Genomic DNA, 17500 nt, shown 5'->3' on the forward strand with positions numbered 1-17500 from the left:
TTTTGGGTCATATGATTGCTATGAAGCAATCAGATTCAATGAGTTAATACCTAAACAAAAATTGCAAAGGACATGGCATGTATGTCATGCCATCTACAAGCAGCAATTGATTTAGGATCAGAATTTCATATTCATATAAAGAAATGCTCTGATCATCTTTTTGAGCTCTCTCTTTTCTCCTTGTTACTTAAACTGTTGATGAGAATGGCTCTTATCATCATGGTGTCTGTACCCTGACCTCTGGACACACCAACACCCTAGTCAATTACATACCCAGTATGGTTCTGCTTATTGCAACTCTTTGATCTCCAGGTCAGGTTAGTGTTGCCCCTTCATTGTATGAAGAAGACAGTCTCCTGTTAGATCTGGAAGGAGGAAGTGGGAAGGTCAGCATAGACATTGACACACCAGATGGTAAGATAGACCTGGAGGAGGGACTCAAAGAGGAAGATGATAAAGGTGGAGGAGGAGGAGGAGGAGGAGAGCGAAGGCAAGAGTCATTGACAGAAGTTGATGCTGATGAGAATGACAGCAGCCTCTACTCCAGTATTGAGATTGGCAAAGTGTCAGGTGAGTTAATTCTTAGGGTTAGAATATTTGTGAATAATGTTGTTATTATGTTAGATGATACCAATATATTGAACATTGAATGTAATAAAATAAGAAAATTAGTGGCAGTGTAAGCACACTGAAATTAATAGGTAACCCATTGATCTTTTAGGAGATGCTTCATTGCTGTTTGGAAGAGGAGAGATGGACCTAAATGGGGAAAAACGCAATGGAGACCGTGAGAAAAGGAAACACATTCAGCACATATCATCACATTCACATAACAAATCCCTTGATGACAAAGCTATGGGTACTGATAAAGTAAGTAAAATTATTTTCAAAGATAAATCAAGAAAGGTTTTATATGATCAGATTTCTTTCTTTTGTATTTGGAGTGTTAGATTTTCAGAGCTCTTAGGTTAAAAATAAGTATAAAAGTGCTATTGTTCAGGATCCTCAAATTTTGTATGTTGCAAGTGAAAACATGACATTATTCTGGTTATTTTATATCCTGACATGTATGTAGTAGTAACTAAGTTAAATGAGTGATAAAACCTACATGATAAGATTAATATACTGAAGCGCATCCCTATGAAAAATGTGGTTACTGCGTGAAACGGGAAAATTAGTATGTGGTCTGAAAAGTTAGAGAATTACTGTTAAAAATAGTAAATAAAAACATGTTTTTGTTGGAAGTGGATACTGATGTTTGATATTATTACAGGCAGCAGGTGCCATTGGATCCTTTCTAGATGAGAGTCTCCCCATTAGATACCTTGTGCGATACCTCTCCTCCTCCGTTCCTCCTCTCTGGTCATGTTGGGTCACTAATACCCGACCAGATGGTCAGGGTGAGCATCAAAGTACTGGCCCTCAACTGTGTAGGATTAGCTGTCACAGTTATGCCTTCCCTCATGGCTGAGCCTCTCTTTACTACGAGTGGAGGTGAAACTGGTAAGTGATGGATGTATCTGCTCTGAAAAGTATTTGAAATATATTTGTTGATTATTTTTTGGTGTGTACTATTCTCATTGGTATAAATTTCAAAGTAACTTTGATCATACAGCAGATTAGTATGGTGTTCAAGAAGTAGAATATGATACCCTGACTAAAAGCATTGATACTTTCACTCTCATTATTTACTCTTGTCATGTCACTGGACCACAATTTAAAAGGTAGATTTGATAAGAATTTTCTGACGAGGTGACAGTGTAGGTCAATGTCTGAGTTTAATATAGAGTTTTCCTTCTTACCAGAACTAGAGCAACATATCGATGATATCCTGAGGTTTCACAGACACTCGGATCCTCAGCTGGGAGCAAGTGTTGGCACGGTTGTTGGCCAGTACATCCGAGCCAGCCTCATCCATGGTTGTGGACAGTATAATGATCTTGGGAGACCTGGCTTGGCCTTGCCCTCCTTGCTGGAGATATTATGCAAGGTTGGTATATTTGCAGGGTATTGAAGACTGTCAATTTATAACCTCAATATATAGCTGTATTACTAAATAATTATTTTTTCATTTTTATATTCATCATGTGAATGCATGAAAAAATTACTTCTGCTTTAATTTAATCAACTTCTTTCACAGTTACTAGGTAGTGAATCTAGTGTGACATCACGAGGAGCTGTCAGTGGTCTAGGATTGTGCCTCGGAGAACTTTTGCACTCTTGGCATGCTGGGGTAGTTCTTGCCGTCCTTCCACACCTTGTCAACACTGGCTCAAATTTATATTGGTTGGTCAAGGTAAGGAAATATAGATTCAATTTCTTAGTGTAACATGATATTGGGTACAGGTATGCCTTATATTTAGATACCATTCTATTTACTCATACTTAAATACTGTAATTCTAATACTGTGGGCTATTCAGAACAGTTTCAATAATGTGTTTGTACTTACTGACCCAAGAATTAAAAGTAAAAAAAAAAAAAAAAAAATCCATAAAAGAGATAACAGAGCCAAGATTTGAAGAAAAAGTAAAAGAGAAAAAATAATTGCATAAAAGAGATAACATTTCCACAGCAGGAACTGGTGACCATATGGATTAAAGAAAGAAGGAAAGAAAAACTTGTTGCATTTGAAAGCAAATTTTGTAATTGTTCTGGTAACTGGGACATAAACTATGATGTGGTGAGGCACCATGTGGTGTCTGTGAGTATGTGCATGACATGACAGCATGTTACCCATTGCCATAACTATTATATGCTCTGTATATTGATTGCTAGATTAGATTATTAGCCTGGCATATTAAGAATTTATTCATATAACAACATTTATATCCTGCTGTATATAAACATTGCTATTTTAAAAAGTGGTTTGAATGTTTACCCTTTAAGAATCACTAACCTTCTAACTTGTTCATCCCCCTAGTTGCAAGAATGGTCTGATTTTCTAAGTTTCATAAGAGCAAATTTTAGTTGTAGTGATTTGAAGTTTAACACACCAGAAAATGTATATCTTACTATAATATATCAAATAACTAATGTCACTAGAACACAACTTTGAAATAGTTGTCACAGTTTCCCATCATATACAAATGAAAATGGGGATAAATTACTATGAATATCTAAATAAAACACTGGATATCATATTCTTACCATATAAAACAGTAGAATGTAATTAGATGCATTTATAAGTAGCTAAATAGTAAAAAAAAAAAAGACATACTTGTGGTGTATAGAGGATGTAATAAGCCATATAATACTATAATTACTATTTGATACTTTGTTTCATTCATGAGAAGATATAGGCAGAAAAATATGACTTTGTGATTGGCTCAGAGAGAGGAGGGCCCACAAGAGGAGAGGGGGGGGTGATGTCCTAGGTGTGGCTGTATTTAACTTAATAGACATTTTAGCAGACACTACTTATGTCTTATTCATAACAAAAAGTTGTGGGGAAACACACGTAAATTTTTGACAAGCCTTCCTTGATTGTGGTGAACAAGGCTTCCCTCAAATTGTGTTTTTTCATGATCATGGTGAACAATATACGCCCTGCAATTTAGTGAAATTTCAAAACCTGTAGTCTGAGCATCTCAAGTAATGCAAAGTTAAATGATAAAGTGTTTATGGACTGTAAAATTTGTGTTAATCAAAACTTTCTTTATAGTGTAATATAGCCTATAGAAGTAATTGCATCTGTTTTTGTATTAATGAAGTTCCATAAAGTTGAAAGGATTTCTTCCATCACAGGTTGAATTGTGTGACCTGCTGGCAGGACTTCCATTAAGCTACATAGATCATGTTGAAAGCAGCAGTACATACACAAGTGCAGGTGGTGCTGTTGCCATGATGTCTTCATTGAGACAGTCAGACAGGTTCTCTCATCGTGTTTTGACAGCAGTTTTGATTCCCTTGCTGGCAGATCAAGACCCTAGAGTTCGCACAGCTGCAGGAACTGCATGCATGAAGTTAGTACTTAAATCTAAGACATTTCAACTGCCCTGAAGAAAAAATCCTCTGAAATTTTACTCTGTAATAGGCTGTCATTGTTAATGTCCAAAAAGACATGTTACTTGAAACAAGTAAACTTTCTAGTGCTCATCGGACCTCTTCTTCATCTTTTTCAGATTAGTCCCAGAATTAATGAGCAGTGGTAATCTCATCCAGAAAGTGGCATCCAATCTAGTACGTCCAGGACGCCTCAAAGGAAAGATGGATGACTCGCAGTCTCTCCATCATCTGTCCTACAGAGGTCTGCCCTGCCTCCCTGTTCCACCCATGCATAGACTCTTCCCAGAGAGTAGACCACATATAACTGACAGGTATGAACTGTTGCAGTTAAGTCCATCTCCTTACTCATATTTGTAAATGGTTATTTTGAGAACAGATTGTAAAGTTGCCAAAAAATGTATGAAATGACAATATTTCTGTTTTCTAGTGCCAGATGTCATCAGTCTTTTGGAATCTCCTTAGACTTGAAAAATGTTGGAGTTTCACAGAGCCTTTCTCGCCTCATTTATGCCTTAACAACTCATCTAATGAACATGAACAACAAGTTCCTCATGGTAAGTATAGAGGTCTATTAATTTTTGTTTTGATGTATGTATTGTGTTCAGTGCCTCTAACCCAGGTCTCATTATTAAATTTTTAGTCTTGCTTCTAGTCTAATGGTTATTGCTTTTTCATCAGCTTGGATGTTTAGAATCACTGTCGTTGCTGAGTGAACACTATCCTCCAGTTTTGTATCCTGCTGCGTGGGGATGCCACATTCCTCAAATGCAAACAAGGTATTGTATTTAAAACTGGATCCACAGATTAGTACAGTGACACTGAATTTACAATGTGAAAGTGCTTATTCCTCAAACTTATATTCTTCATTCAAAGAAGTGATTTGTTCATACTCTTACGGCTGCTTATGCACATATTTAGAGTTTCAACATTATAACCTCTCTCCACCAGTGACAGCAATATACACATTGGCCTAATCACACTGGTGCTCTCTCTGGCTGGTGAGGCACCACTGGCTGGAGACCTCAGTGTCCAACAAAACATTCTGACTCTTGCCTCGAACATCCTCACCGGTAAGATGAATATATATGTATCTGAAAAGGAAAATAGCCACAATAATGAATGAAATTAAATTGCACAGTTTCAAACTCTTCACGAGTTTCTCATCAGATGAATAATTAACTGAAACATATCCATTTTGGTTAACTATTCATCTGATGAGAAACTTGTGGAGAGTTTGAAATGTTACAATTTAATTTTATTTCTTATTGTGGCTGTTTTCCTTTTCATCTTTGTGTACATGTTACTATGTCTGTGTTTACGTATATATCTTTTTACGTGTGTGTGCTTGGCTAAGTGTGCTTGTACTTATGCGTACGTGTATTTGTTTATGTAAGTATATTTTTAATGCCTTAAGACATATTTTATATTTCATCCTTCCTCAGGGATTGCTGTTGAGTCGTTGAGACATGGAAGAGATGACATATCAACGTCTAAAGTGCCATGGTCGCTATTAGGATCCCAACAGGTAAGGTTAATTTTATAGTCAGTATTCTAGCATTTCCAGTTTTCATTCTATAGATTTTACAAATTTCATTATATATGAGGATCTAAAAATATTAAATGTTAAGGTTGAGAAGCTACACCAGTTACATCTTGCTGTAAGACTATTTCAACTTACACAGTACAATCTACTTTGGGGATACAGATGTCAACAGTTGTGGAGGCAGTTGTCCAGCACATCTTGCGGGTATTGTGTGTTTATACCCATGTCTTGGAGGAGATCACACCTGGCTCTCGACCTCAGCTAGCCCCTCTGAATCCACAGGCTGCTATATCTCCAATAAAGGTAAAAAGGACTTGTAACTGCACTGCCATGAAATTTGTGTAGGAAATCAGGAACAGAATGTTTTTTTATGAGTGACTTTCAATGAAGCTGTAGTTTAGACTAAAACTATATTTTTGGGTAGTATGAGGAGTTTATAACCCAGGTTAAGGTACGAGATGAATAACTCCAGCAGTTGTAATGATTGGTATTTTATGGGTAATCTTTTAATTCTGGTATATTCTAACCACAGAGAAGAACAAGAGCAGAAACCACAGGTGATAAAAATCGTACACACTCTCCAAGCAAAGGAGACAAAGGGGGTAAGTGCTGCTTAACAGTTTTAATGATGTGTATTAAAATGAACAGTATATCTACTAATTTTTATTCAAGTACAGATATAGCAGAAATAGACATGCATGTAGATAGATAGGTAGAGCTTCAAAGGAGTATGTGGTATAGATCGTATTATGAAAAGTAAACCGTGCCCTCTTATCTAAAATGTTTCATATTATGTTACCAGTGTTATGTCATGTCAACCTCTCTGTTTTTATAGGAGTCATACATATGTTCAGAAGGTATGTTTATTTTAGGTACTGCACTATTCTTTTAGATTTGGTATAATACTACAAAGTTTTACTGTTAGTACATTTCCTTTCTTTATTCCTCATCCTCCTTTTATATTCCTTCTTCATTCCTTCACTCATGTCTCCCTCATTCTTCTCCTCCCATCTCCTTTTCCTTCAATATTTTTCTTGTCCACCATCACCACCTTTTTTTTTATTAATCTTCTGTTGTCTTGTATGCTTGTTTTATTTCCCCACATATTTTTTATTTTTTTTATAGACATGATAAGGATTAAAAGTATTTCATGTCCCACTCATTTTTGTACTTGTAAACAAACCTCACATTAACTTCTGAATTATCTCTCTCCATCAGACAATGAGGAAAAGGAGAGAAAGTCGTCAAAGCCAGGAGCTATTGGATCATTTTTCCACCTCCCAGAGTACATTAAAATGTATGATGTGCTAAAAAATGCATATGCTAATTATAAGGTAAGTGAGATAATCTTTTCAGAATTACTGTGCTGTGAAATGAAGAGCAGATGTGTATACTTTTTTTAATTTTTTTTTTTTTCATTATTGTTATTTAGGATTATTCTTTATAGCTAATAGATGTTTTAAGGGTAAAAAATGTGAGCAGATATCAAATGATGGCTCGAGTTCCCCCCCCCCTCCCCTTATGTTTGTTATTATTATATTATGATCTACTATACTAAATTTTTTTGCTTGATAGAGTTTCATCTCCTCCATAGATATCGTTAGAAGACAACACAATGGAGAAGCTGTGCGGATTGTTACGTGTCACCTTAACAAGTCTGGGAAGGATACTGGAAGTTGCCTCCATGCTAGAGTTTGGGAGGCTTGCTGAAGAAATTCTGCAGTATTTGAAGGTGGTGACATCTCTCCTTCCCACACTAACTGTGCAGTGTGGTCAGCAGGTGAGCGAAGTGTGGAATGAGAAATAACAAAGAATTCTCTCCTTTGAATTTAACTGAACAAAAGAATTATTAGATTTATGAATTCAAATGTCAACATTTATTTATAATTTTGTTCTGTCACTATATGATATGGAGAGGCAGAAGTAATGCATAAATTTTGATGGATTACTAAAATGAAAAATTTTCACGCATTTCAGCTGTTAAAGTGCTTGTTTGGTTCAAATGTAATGGCACTCTTTGAGCACTTGGGTCGGAAGGGATCTGATCATCACTCAAGAGTGCCAGCAGATTCTATGGGCACTGGTGGTGAGAGTCTCAATGAAGGACCAGAAATTGTTAGTCTACATCAGCGTTGCTTTACCCAGCCTTTGTCCCAGTTAGAGGATGACTTGACTGCCATGTCTGAAGCGCGGCAGGACAGTGAACCCATTAGGTGAGAATATCTGTTTTTTTTACATGTGACATAATCTACTGTCATCATTTTCCTTACTATTTTGGTGGTCATGTGGGGTCTTGAAGAATGGTAGCCAGCACTCATCGAAATTATCCTTGACTAACATTTTTTTTTTTTTTTTTTTTTTTTTTTAATGAAAATCACAAGATTCTGATTGTATTCCCTTCCTTTTCAGTTTCACACTTAATCAAAGAAAGGGAAGTTCGAGTCTCTTCAAGACCTTAGGAAGAGGAAATGACAAGTCATCTTTGAGTTCCTACATAAGGCTTTTTGAGCCACTAGTCATCAAAGCATTAAAGGTGAGCATTTTTTATTTTTGAGCATTTATTTGTATTCAGCTGAAATGATTTGGTATATTTATTATCATATCGCACCTTATTTGTTTCGTTGCCAGTCTGTTTGCATTAGATAACATTTATATTTTTATTTTCAGCTCTATACAGTGTCAAGTGATGTCATAATGCAACGGTCAGTGCTCCAGCTCCTAATCCACTTGGTTCAGATTCGCGTCAATTATTGTTTGCTGGACTCTGATCAGATATTTATAGGATATGTCATCAAGCAGTTTGAGTACATTGAGGAAGGACAGATTAAGTGAGTTTTAATTGGTCTGAATGAAATTTAATAATGAATTATTATGTAATGTGACTGAGATGTGAAGTGAATGAAAGTTGAGGAAGCAACAAAATAGATATATTTAAAACAATAATTTTTTCTCTTCACATAGGTCAGCAGAAGAGTTGATTCCTTCCATGTTCCGTTTTCTGGTGCTTTTGTCCTATGAACGACATCACAGCAAGAGCATCATTGGGGTTCCCAAAATTATGCAATTATGCGATGGTCTTATGGCTAGTGGACAGCCTCCCCTCTCACACTGTAAGTTTAAAATGATGAAGTTCTAGATACTGAACACAAAAAGTCACCAGAAAGTGAAATCAGAAAAAATGCTAGACTGTTTAGTGCATTTAGATTTCCATAATGTTATGAAGTAATTTAGCAAATGCCTCCCATTAGGTATACTGGCCTTACAGCCTCTGGTGGAAGACTTGTTTCTGGTCCGGAGCACAACAAGCACGACAGACCAGCGGGAGCTAGACACTCAGAGGGAGGTCTTATGCTCTATGTTACTCCGATTGGCTCATTATCACCAGGTAAAGTTTTTTGGTTTGGGAATAATGGTGCTTTGTATAGTACTTGAAGATATTTTATACTTTTTCATGATGTGGAACAGGAAAGGAAAAAAGTCTTTAAGGTAGATGAATACATATTCAGTCAGATAATAGTTCCTTATAAATAGTGTCATAATTTGTGAATTTTGAAAGGTATTGCGCCTGATTTCACTGGTGCTTGGAGCAACCATGGAGAGCAACAGGGAACGCTGGAGGAAACTGTCTCGGCAAGTGATTGACACTCTTCTCCCACTCCTCTCCAAGCTACAAGTTAATCTGGATTCAGAGGTAAGAAAAACCTTTATTTTATTATTAAAAAAAACAAATAAAGTAGAAAATCAAAGTACTGTTCTCCAAGAATAATGATTATAAAGATGATAGATGATATAATGATAGTAATAATAATGATAATAATAGTGGTGTTGATAATGATGATAATACTGCATAAGAAAAGATAACCAGTCGTTGAGTGTAGTTATTTTTTAGTAAAATGTGTAAACACTGATAGTGATCACTGATAATGATTTATTATTTTGCATAATGGTGACAGAGGTCATACAGAAAGATGCTTTTATTTTTAGAATTTGTATATTATGTAAGATAAGACAAAAACCATGACATTTCTACTGTGTCACAGGATTCTCTAGCTGCTGTGGAAGAAGTTATGAATGGTGTCTGTCCCAGTGTTTACCGGCCAGTCGACTGCGTACTCAAGGCTCTCTTCACCTCGCCTTGTGAACTGGTAGAATGATTAACTTGATATTAAAATAAATTTTTCTTTCTCTTCCTTCTCCCTCTCCCCTTCCAACAAACTAGAATTTATTTGTGTTACAGTTTCCTCTGATATGATCCTTGTTAGTGTTAATTTATTTTCAAACTGTATATTTTAGATATCACTTGTTACATCTGATTACAAATAGAGTCTTAACATTTCAATCCCTTTCTCAGGAGAGCACAGTGGGTGTGGAACGCTGGGTGGGTAGTGTTCTGTTGCTGCTGCGGAGCCTTATCACCCATTCAACCCCAGAGCTTGTCCTTGCACGTCTTGAGGAGTTAGGGCTGAGTATGGACTATGTGCATAGCGATGTAACATCTGACACCTCCCCGGGACCTACACCAGGTGGATCAGAGGCTCTCTCTCCACAGGTTGGAGACCATGCCTCAGGCTTTAGAGATCCTCTGAATGTGACACAGCCTGAGACTCTTCCTCAAGTGGCAATGGCTAGGTAAGATAAGACTTTGGAAGCATTCAGATGTGAATTGTATTGATTAGGTTAATTTTTTTTGTTTCTGAGAGTTCTACTGATTTTGTATGCTCATAATTGTTTTTAGATGAATCATTATTACTATTTTTTTTTGTTGGCCTGTGAAAGTTATTTCACTGATAGTGGCATTTCTTGACCATCTTCAATATATTTATGAGCATCATAATGACCATGTGGGCAATTGTTGTAAATTATGGATAACCATTTTAAGTCTGAATTTCCCACTCTTCAGATTTCTGCTTGAAGTGGTGCGAGTCAGTGTAAGTGAGATCAGGAGTGTGCGGCTGTCCCTGTTGAACAGTGGGCCTCCCCCTGATGGAAAAGGTGGCCAACACACCCCCAGCTTATTGGTACATTTGTCTCATCATCTGCTTCTTACCCTCCTGCATCTCACTATCTCTGGTAAGTTTAAGCTCTGTCAAATTCCAAGTATGTACATAGAATGGAATTGGGAGAATGAATTTCCATGTTTGCTTATATTAAAATCCATTAATAGTTATGTATTATATTTTTAATATAATGCATAATTTTGGAGATTTACAGTACATCCCTTTTTCCCTGATTTTAGGTCAGTGGAGAGATGTTATCACCTCTCTGAAGGATATATGCAGTCGAGAGTCAGAGCTTATGGATGAAATAAGTGAAGCTTTGCTCTCTGTGTCTGGCTGGTATCCTCCTCTTACACTCTTGTGGTGCAAACTGATGACCTGTTTAGACCTGACCTCACAAAACCTCTGGACACGTGTCTTAAGGACTTGCCAGCGGAAATCTGTCACCAGTATCAGGTATTAATTTACTGATTAGTCTTGTACTGCCTATGAAAGTGAGAACTATTTTCTTAGAATATTATAAGTAGACTATTACATGTAAGGAAACTGTACTGAATTATTTAATATCCTTATTTCTATTTTTTTTTGTGTGATTGTCATTCTCATACTAGGTCCTGATTTGCTTGTGTATTTCAATATGTAATTCTTGTATTTGTTCCTACTACATGGTCTAAAAACACAGCAGCCCAGTGGTGAGTGAGGCTAGTGGACCCTCCAGCTGCCTTCCTCTGGAGTTCTTGAGAAGATGTGGATTGCTTGTCTTCTCTGAGTTTGTTGTAAGTACAGCATTTGACATGTCAACTATGTATTCCATTTGCCAGCAGATGGATGTATTGATAGGGATTTGATTTAATGATAATTGATGGGCTTCATGCAGTCTATCTTCTTCCTCTTGACTATGGACATGTTGAATGATTCCAGGGTATGGCTGTGGTTGCTTTAATATTTCATTAGTATATTTAAAATAAAATCAGGTCAAACTAAAGGTTTTGTTGTGAGAGTTCTCATGCAGCTGGCAGGCTAGTGCAAACATAGTTTGCACTAGCCTGCCAGGGGTATTATATAGCATATGCTTTGTCATCTGTAAATTTCAATTCTGTTATTATGCATATATGTACAGTATTAGAATACATCATCTGCCTGAAGAACTCAAGTTTGCTACATAACAGGTGTGTGCATATGGTTTAAGTCACTACTGAATCGCAATTAAAATTTTGTTTTTACAGGTTCGACACATGCAGGAAGGAGAGTGGCTGACATGGTTGGTCGTACAACACATAAGTGATGTTGTTATCCTTCATAAGGAGCCACCAATTTCCACACTTATTCAGTCTATACACTCGTCACCTGCAGCCTCAGCTCTCCTAATTCAAGCCATCCATGCTCGTTGTGACCATGTGCAGAAGGTATTGCTTCTGTAATACATGTGTAATATACTATTTTGATATAATGTGTTAACAGCTATGTGAATTTTTATGGATTTAATTGGCTAGCTGTTCTTGTTCCAGTTTTCTTTATACTTTTCTTATTAATTTTTAAGTGATTATTTTTTTTCTTCATTGTTTTCCAGGCAGAATATGGGGGCCACATTATATCATTGGTGTCTGGAGTGCACATATCACAGTCTGGTGCCCTTATAACCTTTCTGGTGGAGCGGCTCCTTGCTTCACCCTTCTTGGCTGTCACTCGTGCTGCTTGTTCCCTGGCAACCCAGCGCCTTCACCTTCTTCTAGCCATGCCTCCAGGCCAAGTCCTTGTTCAGCTGCCTCTAGAGGACCTAACAAAAATTCTAAATTATATGAAGGAAAACAAACTGAACAAGAGGTAACACTTTATGTGAATTTTGCTTTGTTTGTTTTTTAATTTTTTCTTCTTCTTTTTCTTTTGTTTGCTTGTATCCATATATTCAGCAATGTCATTGCAAATTATGTGAATAAAGCTGGTAATATAACTGAGCTGTATTATTTTTTAATGCTTTGTTGAAGTACACAACACATTAAATAATTTTCTTATTTATTCATTGATGTATTTTCTGTTTTAAGCTGACTTGTGACCTTAAACCAACAGATATGGGCAGATGCATGGCTTGTTGCAGAGGTTGTTAGGGCAGGTACATGGCATTGCCAGTTCTCCGTGCACTGAAGCAACTCCGATCAGCCCACCACTCCAAGGTCCTGCCAACACTCGACTAGATCTCAACTGGTACCTTCAGCTTGTTAGAAACAGGTAAAATCCCAGTAATTTTAAGTTAGTTAAAAAAAGGGCCAATTTCACAGTTTTTAATTTTTGTTGATTAGTAAGTTGGATCAATTCTTTTTTTTTATAGTTGTATGGTATTTGTAATTTCCTTTGTTATGAATTTCTAGCCCTCATCACATTTCTTGTAGGTGCACCCATGGGGAAGGAGGAGGCCTAGAATGTGGACAGTTGCTGAGTCAGCTGGAATACAGTGAGATAATCAACATCATGTCTGGGAAGTCCTTCAACACAGGACTCCTGACTCACACTCTTAGGCTTGGACTCACTACCACTGTGCAGGTAGTTTGAAATGCAGTGTTGATGGCTGTAGTGTTTTTCATGTATTTTATCATGTAAGTTTTGTGTTAGATTTCTCTTGGTATTTTTTCCAGCTGATGGAATGCTTTATTTCAACAGGCAAACAGGGATTGGGGTGAGTGCAATAGCTCAGTGGAGACAGGAGACAGTGAGGAATGCAGCAGCGGCAGTGGCACTGGAGAAGCACCACTCTACACTGCTAGCAAAGTGATCCTCTTGCAGCACCTAGCACAGGTGGCAGGTTCTTTGCCAAGGCCACATCACACCTTCACCCCAGGTAATTCTTAGCACTGGTTCAATAGCAGTGCAAAAGTGTATGTAGTTTGCAAGTACTAACAGGTTGTGGAGTAAAGTATATTGTGCAGTTAAAAAGTAAAAAGGTACAGTAAAGTAAAAAATAAAGAAGAAAAAGTATATACATTGTCATATAAGTTCTGCTTAGCTATATCTTGTCTTTATTGTCTTAGGAAGCACAGTATAAAGTCATTTATCTCTTACCATTTTCTTATTTTCTGAACAGGTGGAGGTAACAAGTACAGTGAAAGGGTGTGCAAACTCCTGTCTGGTGATGACGGGATTGGCAGTGTGGTGGATACTTTGGCGCCGGCGCTGATCGAATACCTCACTGCCATGACCCGCCTTCCATGGGGTGCAGAAATTCCACCAGATAGTTCTGAACACATCCTTCGGTTTGCTCTCCTGGCCATGGAGGTAAAAGAGCTTAACCTTGGTTTAGAATTTAATTTTTCTTCACATAATTAGTATTGAATATTTTTAAAGCTATCAAAATCTCTTTGAAACTTGTGGTAATTAAGAAGAAATCTCTGTTATTAGTCATTAGTATATATGTCTAAGTCATTCATTTAGAATTAAATGTTTGTTGAGTATCAGTTTTTTTGTACACCGACTGTTAGAGATTTATTTGGTTTATTGTCAGTACAAGCTATCATAATTGGAGATTTGCATATTGATTTATATATTTTGATCTTTGCATTTATATTGTATTATCACCAGTAGTTGTTATTGCCACTGTTTTTCCTTTCAGTATCTGCATTGGCAAGTGTGGTTAGGAAGCGTTAGCATAGAAGTAGCAAGTCTGTGCCTATCATGTGTGGACACAGTTCTACGCACTGGGTCTTTGGCGAACCTGATGGGTCTCTCAGAGAGAATATCATATGTGTGCTCTATGGTAGCAGCTCTCCATGCAGCAGCCTCACATCTCATCAAGCCTAGAGCTTTACCAAGGTATTGATGGTTCCTTGCTTATCAGTATATTGCTTTGATTTTGGGATATAAAATGTTATTGACAGAAAGTAATGTCCTTTTTTTTTTTTTTCTTTCTTTCTTTCTTTCTTTCTTTCTTTCTTTCTTTCTTTCTTTCTTTCTTCTTTCTTTCTTTCTTTCTTCTTTCTTTCTTTCTTTCTATCTTTCTTTCTTTCTTTTATGCTGATGTGTTAATGGAAGTTGTTTTCACAGCTTGCCAAGTGCTCTCAGCCAGTGTTTGAATGATGGAGAGAGCAGTCCCTTGGTGGCTTGTCGTAGGTTGATGCAGCTGATCTCCTGGTTGGAAGCTGGCAGTGCACGAGATTTACCAGCCTGTATTGCACAGCCAATTAAGTAAGTAGTGTGGTTCTTGACAGTGTAGATAATTGAATATGTGATTGTGCTTCATTGTTAAGATGCCGAATACTCCTTTTCAAAAACTACTTTACTTAGTGTGGTTGAAGAGAAGTTGGCCCAAGAACAAATCTTTTAAGAATACAGATATCATAATCATGCCGAAAAAGGAATATTCTTTTTAATATAAACAAGATTGAAAATCATTTCAGAGGCATCATAATGGGTGTTGGCCGGATGCCAGTAGTGAATAGTGTTGTAAGAATACCTCCAGATGTGTGGACCCTTGGTTGGACTCCACAGTTCTCAGGAGAAAATGGTACAACCTTACCACCAGTCCACAATGATCTCTTACAGGAGACAGATGTTTTGAAGCAGTTTGTATTCAGGTTAGTTTTATTTACTGGGTTTTCCTTTAAATTTGTGCTTTACATTGTATGAGAATACAATGTATATATTGCATGAGTGTTTGAATTGTATGATATTTGCAGTTCTTCTCTGAGAAAGGAATATATTTCATTAATTTGATCATGGAAATATTTAGCTGTTTTGGAAGGTTGAAGTTATTTATTTGTATTTCTGAATATATCATCATGTGAATATTACTGGTGTGGAAATATTCTAGACTGGAATTGTTTGGCTGGATTGGGCGACATCAGTTTGAAGAGACGTGGATGGCACTGTTATGTGTCCTGAACTCTACTCCCAGTGAAAACACACCAGCTGAAGAACTCCCCTTCATTAACTTGGTAAAGCAGAATTCCTATTGTTTGACATTCTTGAAAAAAAAAAAAAAAAATCATCATACAATCCCCAGATAGAATTTTGTTTTTGGAGAGTGTGTGTTAGGACTCCTTTTCTCCATCCTGCAGAGTTTATCACTGGCTGTAAGAGGGATTACTGCCCTACTGGTACAGACTTTGCTGCTTCCACTTCCGGGCAATCCCCATAGTGGACACTTATTGAATATCCCACGAGATAAGCCACCCCCTTACCTAACCTCTAAGTAAGTGGCAACTGGTTATTTTTTCCTGATTACCAAAATTCTGTATTTTGTTTTCTGTAAATAAATACAGTATGAAACTTACTTTCTTTTTGTAACTTCAGATGGAATAATAATCTATGGCTTTCACAGCAGATGTGGAAAATGTGTGAATGAGAATGAATGTCTTCACAGTCATGAATATCTTCACAGTGCAAGAGATGTATGTGATGGGTTTTGGTAATGTGTATTTCTGAGGCAGATATAATCAAAACTGGTCAAATACATCTCTTGCACTATGAAGATATTCATTCTTATTCATACCTTCTCTATAGTATATGCCTTATATATTGGTTCTTATTATTATTTCGCTGTTATTGTGTACATCCGTTTCATGAGCTTGAAATCATTTTAGGTCTGGAAGGAAGCTCCAAGAGATCATGTTCCGGCTCCATGAGAGGTTAAGAGAAGTTCATCACCTGATCAAGGGAGGGCCGAGGCAGACACCTAGTTACCAGCTGAGTCAGGTGTCAGTTGAGTACCTTGTCACCGCTCTCAATAGCCATGCTGAGCCACCAGACTCTCCTGAAACTGTGCTTCAGACAGGTGTGTTTCCTTGCTCCTTTTATGGGGCATGCGAAGGTAGAATTGTACTTTCTTATATTTAGGTGGTGAAACTACAGGGTAGATGTGATAAAACTCCTTCCCCTGTGAAAGATCTAGTGCTGTAATTATGATGTGACATAAGACATAAGAACATTGTATTTTTAATGTAGTTGTGACTAGTTTGCTTAACTGGTAGTGTTGTCTAAGGGAATACCCTCAAATTTTGTTGAATGAGAGTATTGCATGGAGATTTATGTTGGTGGTAAAGAAAATTAATGCTCTTGAAAATTTTCAGGTTGTTATGAATTTGAAGTCCGGGAACGGCAGCTAGCAAGCTGTGGTTTAGATGTACAGTCTTGTCTCCACACCCTGCATTACTTGTACTCTTTATGGCTTCGACCACAAGTAAGTTACTCAAAGCTCTGCAGGTTTTCAAAGTTACTCAAAAGATGATTCAAAAGTTTGATTTTGTAGTGTGAAAGATTGTTGTTGTTAGAATTATTTAATGTCAGATATCATCCTGATATGATTACTCAAAGTCTAAATATACTTCTATATTATTATATTAAGGGTATTTTTCTCACTATAAAAGTTTAACAATTAGGTATTCCCCTAAAGTTCATTACAGGAGAAACAATGGTGCATCTTGTAAGGGAATGTTGGCTCATATAATATATTTTCTTGTTTTAAAATTAAAAATTGTTTCTTCTGAGTTGAATTCAATAAAGAATCTGAATATTTACAGAGTGGTTTGTGCGCATCAGTGGTAGCTGAAGTAGTAAAGTCGGTGAGCTGCCTGTGTGATTTGTTCTGTTCAGCTGATCATCACCGCTGGGTCTTGGAGGCGTTGCTACCCCTGCATACCCTACACCCCATAGAAGATCATATCACACAGCAATACATTATTCTTTCCACCTGTAAGGCCTTAGCCACTCTAAGATTAGCCAAGCAGGTGAGACCAAAATTTGGTAACAAAGTCTGTTGAGTGATGTGATGAAGAGCTTTGAACTTTATTACTGTTAGAGATATACTTCATATTATGATTGCTTTATCTGTCCAGGAGGTGAGTTCATCATTAAGCGAAGGTGTGGTGCACATTGTGGAGAGTGGACTGAAGAGTGGTCAGGTGTCTGTACGAACATGTGCTGTTCAGGGCCTCCTGTACCTACTACAGGGTCCACCAGAGGAGAGCC

General features: G+C 37.1%; 1 protein-coding gene across 1 annotated transcript in view; it reads left to right on the forward strand.

The window, feature by feature from the left end:
- LOC119580680 (huntingtin-like) overlaps positions 1 to 17500 on the forward strand; it is a 26132-nt gene that overhangs the window by 7092 nt on the left and 1540 nt on the right. The window contains 42 exon segments of the mRNA XM_037928778.1: positions 313 to 570; positions 722 to 870; positions 1274 to 1348; positions 1350 to 1503; positions 1806 to 1990; positions 2141 to 2296; positions 3746 to 3963; positions 4123 to 4317; positions 4434 to 4560; positions 4685 to 4782; positions 4955 to 5076; positions 5449 to 5531; positions 5712 to 5852; positions 6082 to 6151; positions 6768 to 6883; positions 7144 to 7329; positions 7527 to 7762; positions 7959 to 8082; positions 8217 to 8377; positions 8511 to 8659; positions 8798 to 8934; positions 9106 to 9240; positions 9590 to 9694; positions 9901 to 10178; positions 10450 to 10619; positions 10786 to 11002; positions 11229 to 11322; positions 11773 to 11952; positions 12117 to 12370; positions 12614 to 12772; positions 12934 to 13084; positions 13202 to 13379; positions 13623 to 13813; positions 14148 to 14347; positions 14579 to 14719; positions 14932 to 15108; positions 15345 to 15468; positions 15592 to 15725; positions 16117 to 16307; positions 16603 to 16712; positions 17053 to 17259; positions 17368 to 17500. The exon segment at positions 17368 to 17500 is cut by the window's right edge and continues 49 nt beyond it. Coding sequence (XP_037784706.1) covers positions 313 to 570; positions 722 to 870; positions 1274 to 1348; positions 1350 to 1503; positions 1806 to 1990; positions 2141 to 2296; positions 3746 to 3963; positions 4123 to 4317; positions 4434 to 4560; positions 4685 to 4782; positions 4955 to 5076; positions 5449 to 5531; positions 5712 to 5852; positions 6082 to 6151; positions 6768 to 6883; positions 7144 to 7329; positions 7527 to 7762; positions 7959 to 8082; positions 8217 to 8377; positions 8511 to 8659; positions 8798 to 8934; positions 9106 to 9240; positions 9590 to 9694; positions 9901 to 10178; positions 10450 to 10619; positions 10786 to 11002; positions 11229 to 11322; positions 11773 to 11952; positions 12117 to 12370; positions 12614 to 12772; positions 12934 to 13084; positions 13202 to 13379; positions 13623 to 13813; positions 14148 to 14347; positions 14579 to 14719; positions 14932 to 15108; positions 15345 to 15468; positions 15592 to 15725; positions 16117 to 16307; positions 16603 to 16712; positions 17053 to 17259; positions 17368 to 17500 — 6669 coding nt within the window.

This window comes from Penaeus monodon, chromosome 14, assembly GCF_015228065.2.
Source record: "Penaeus monodon isolate SGIC_2016 chromosome 14, NSTDA_Pmon_1, whole genome shotgun sequence".
NCBI classification, from domain to species: Eukaryota; Metazoa; Arthropoda; class Malacostraca; order Decapoda; family Penaeidae; genus Penaeus; species Penaeus monodon.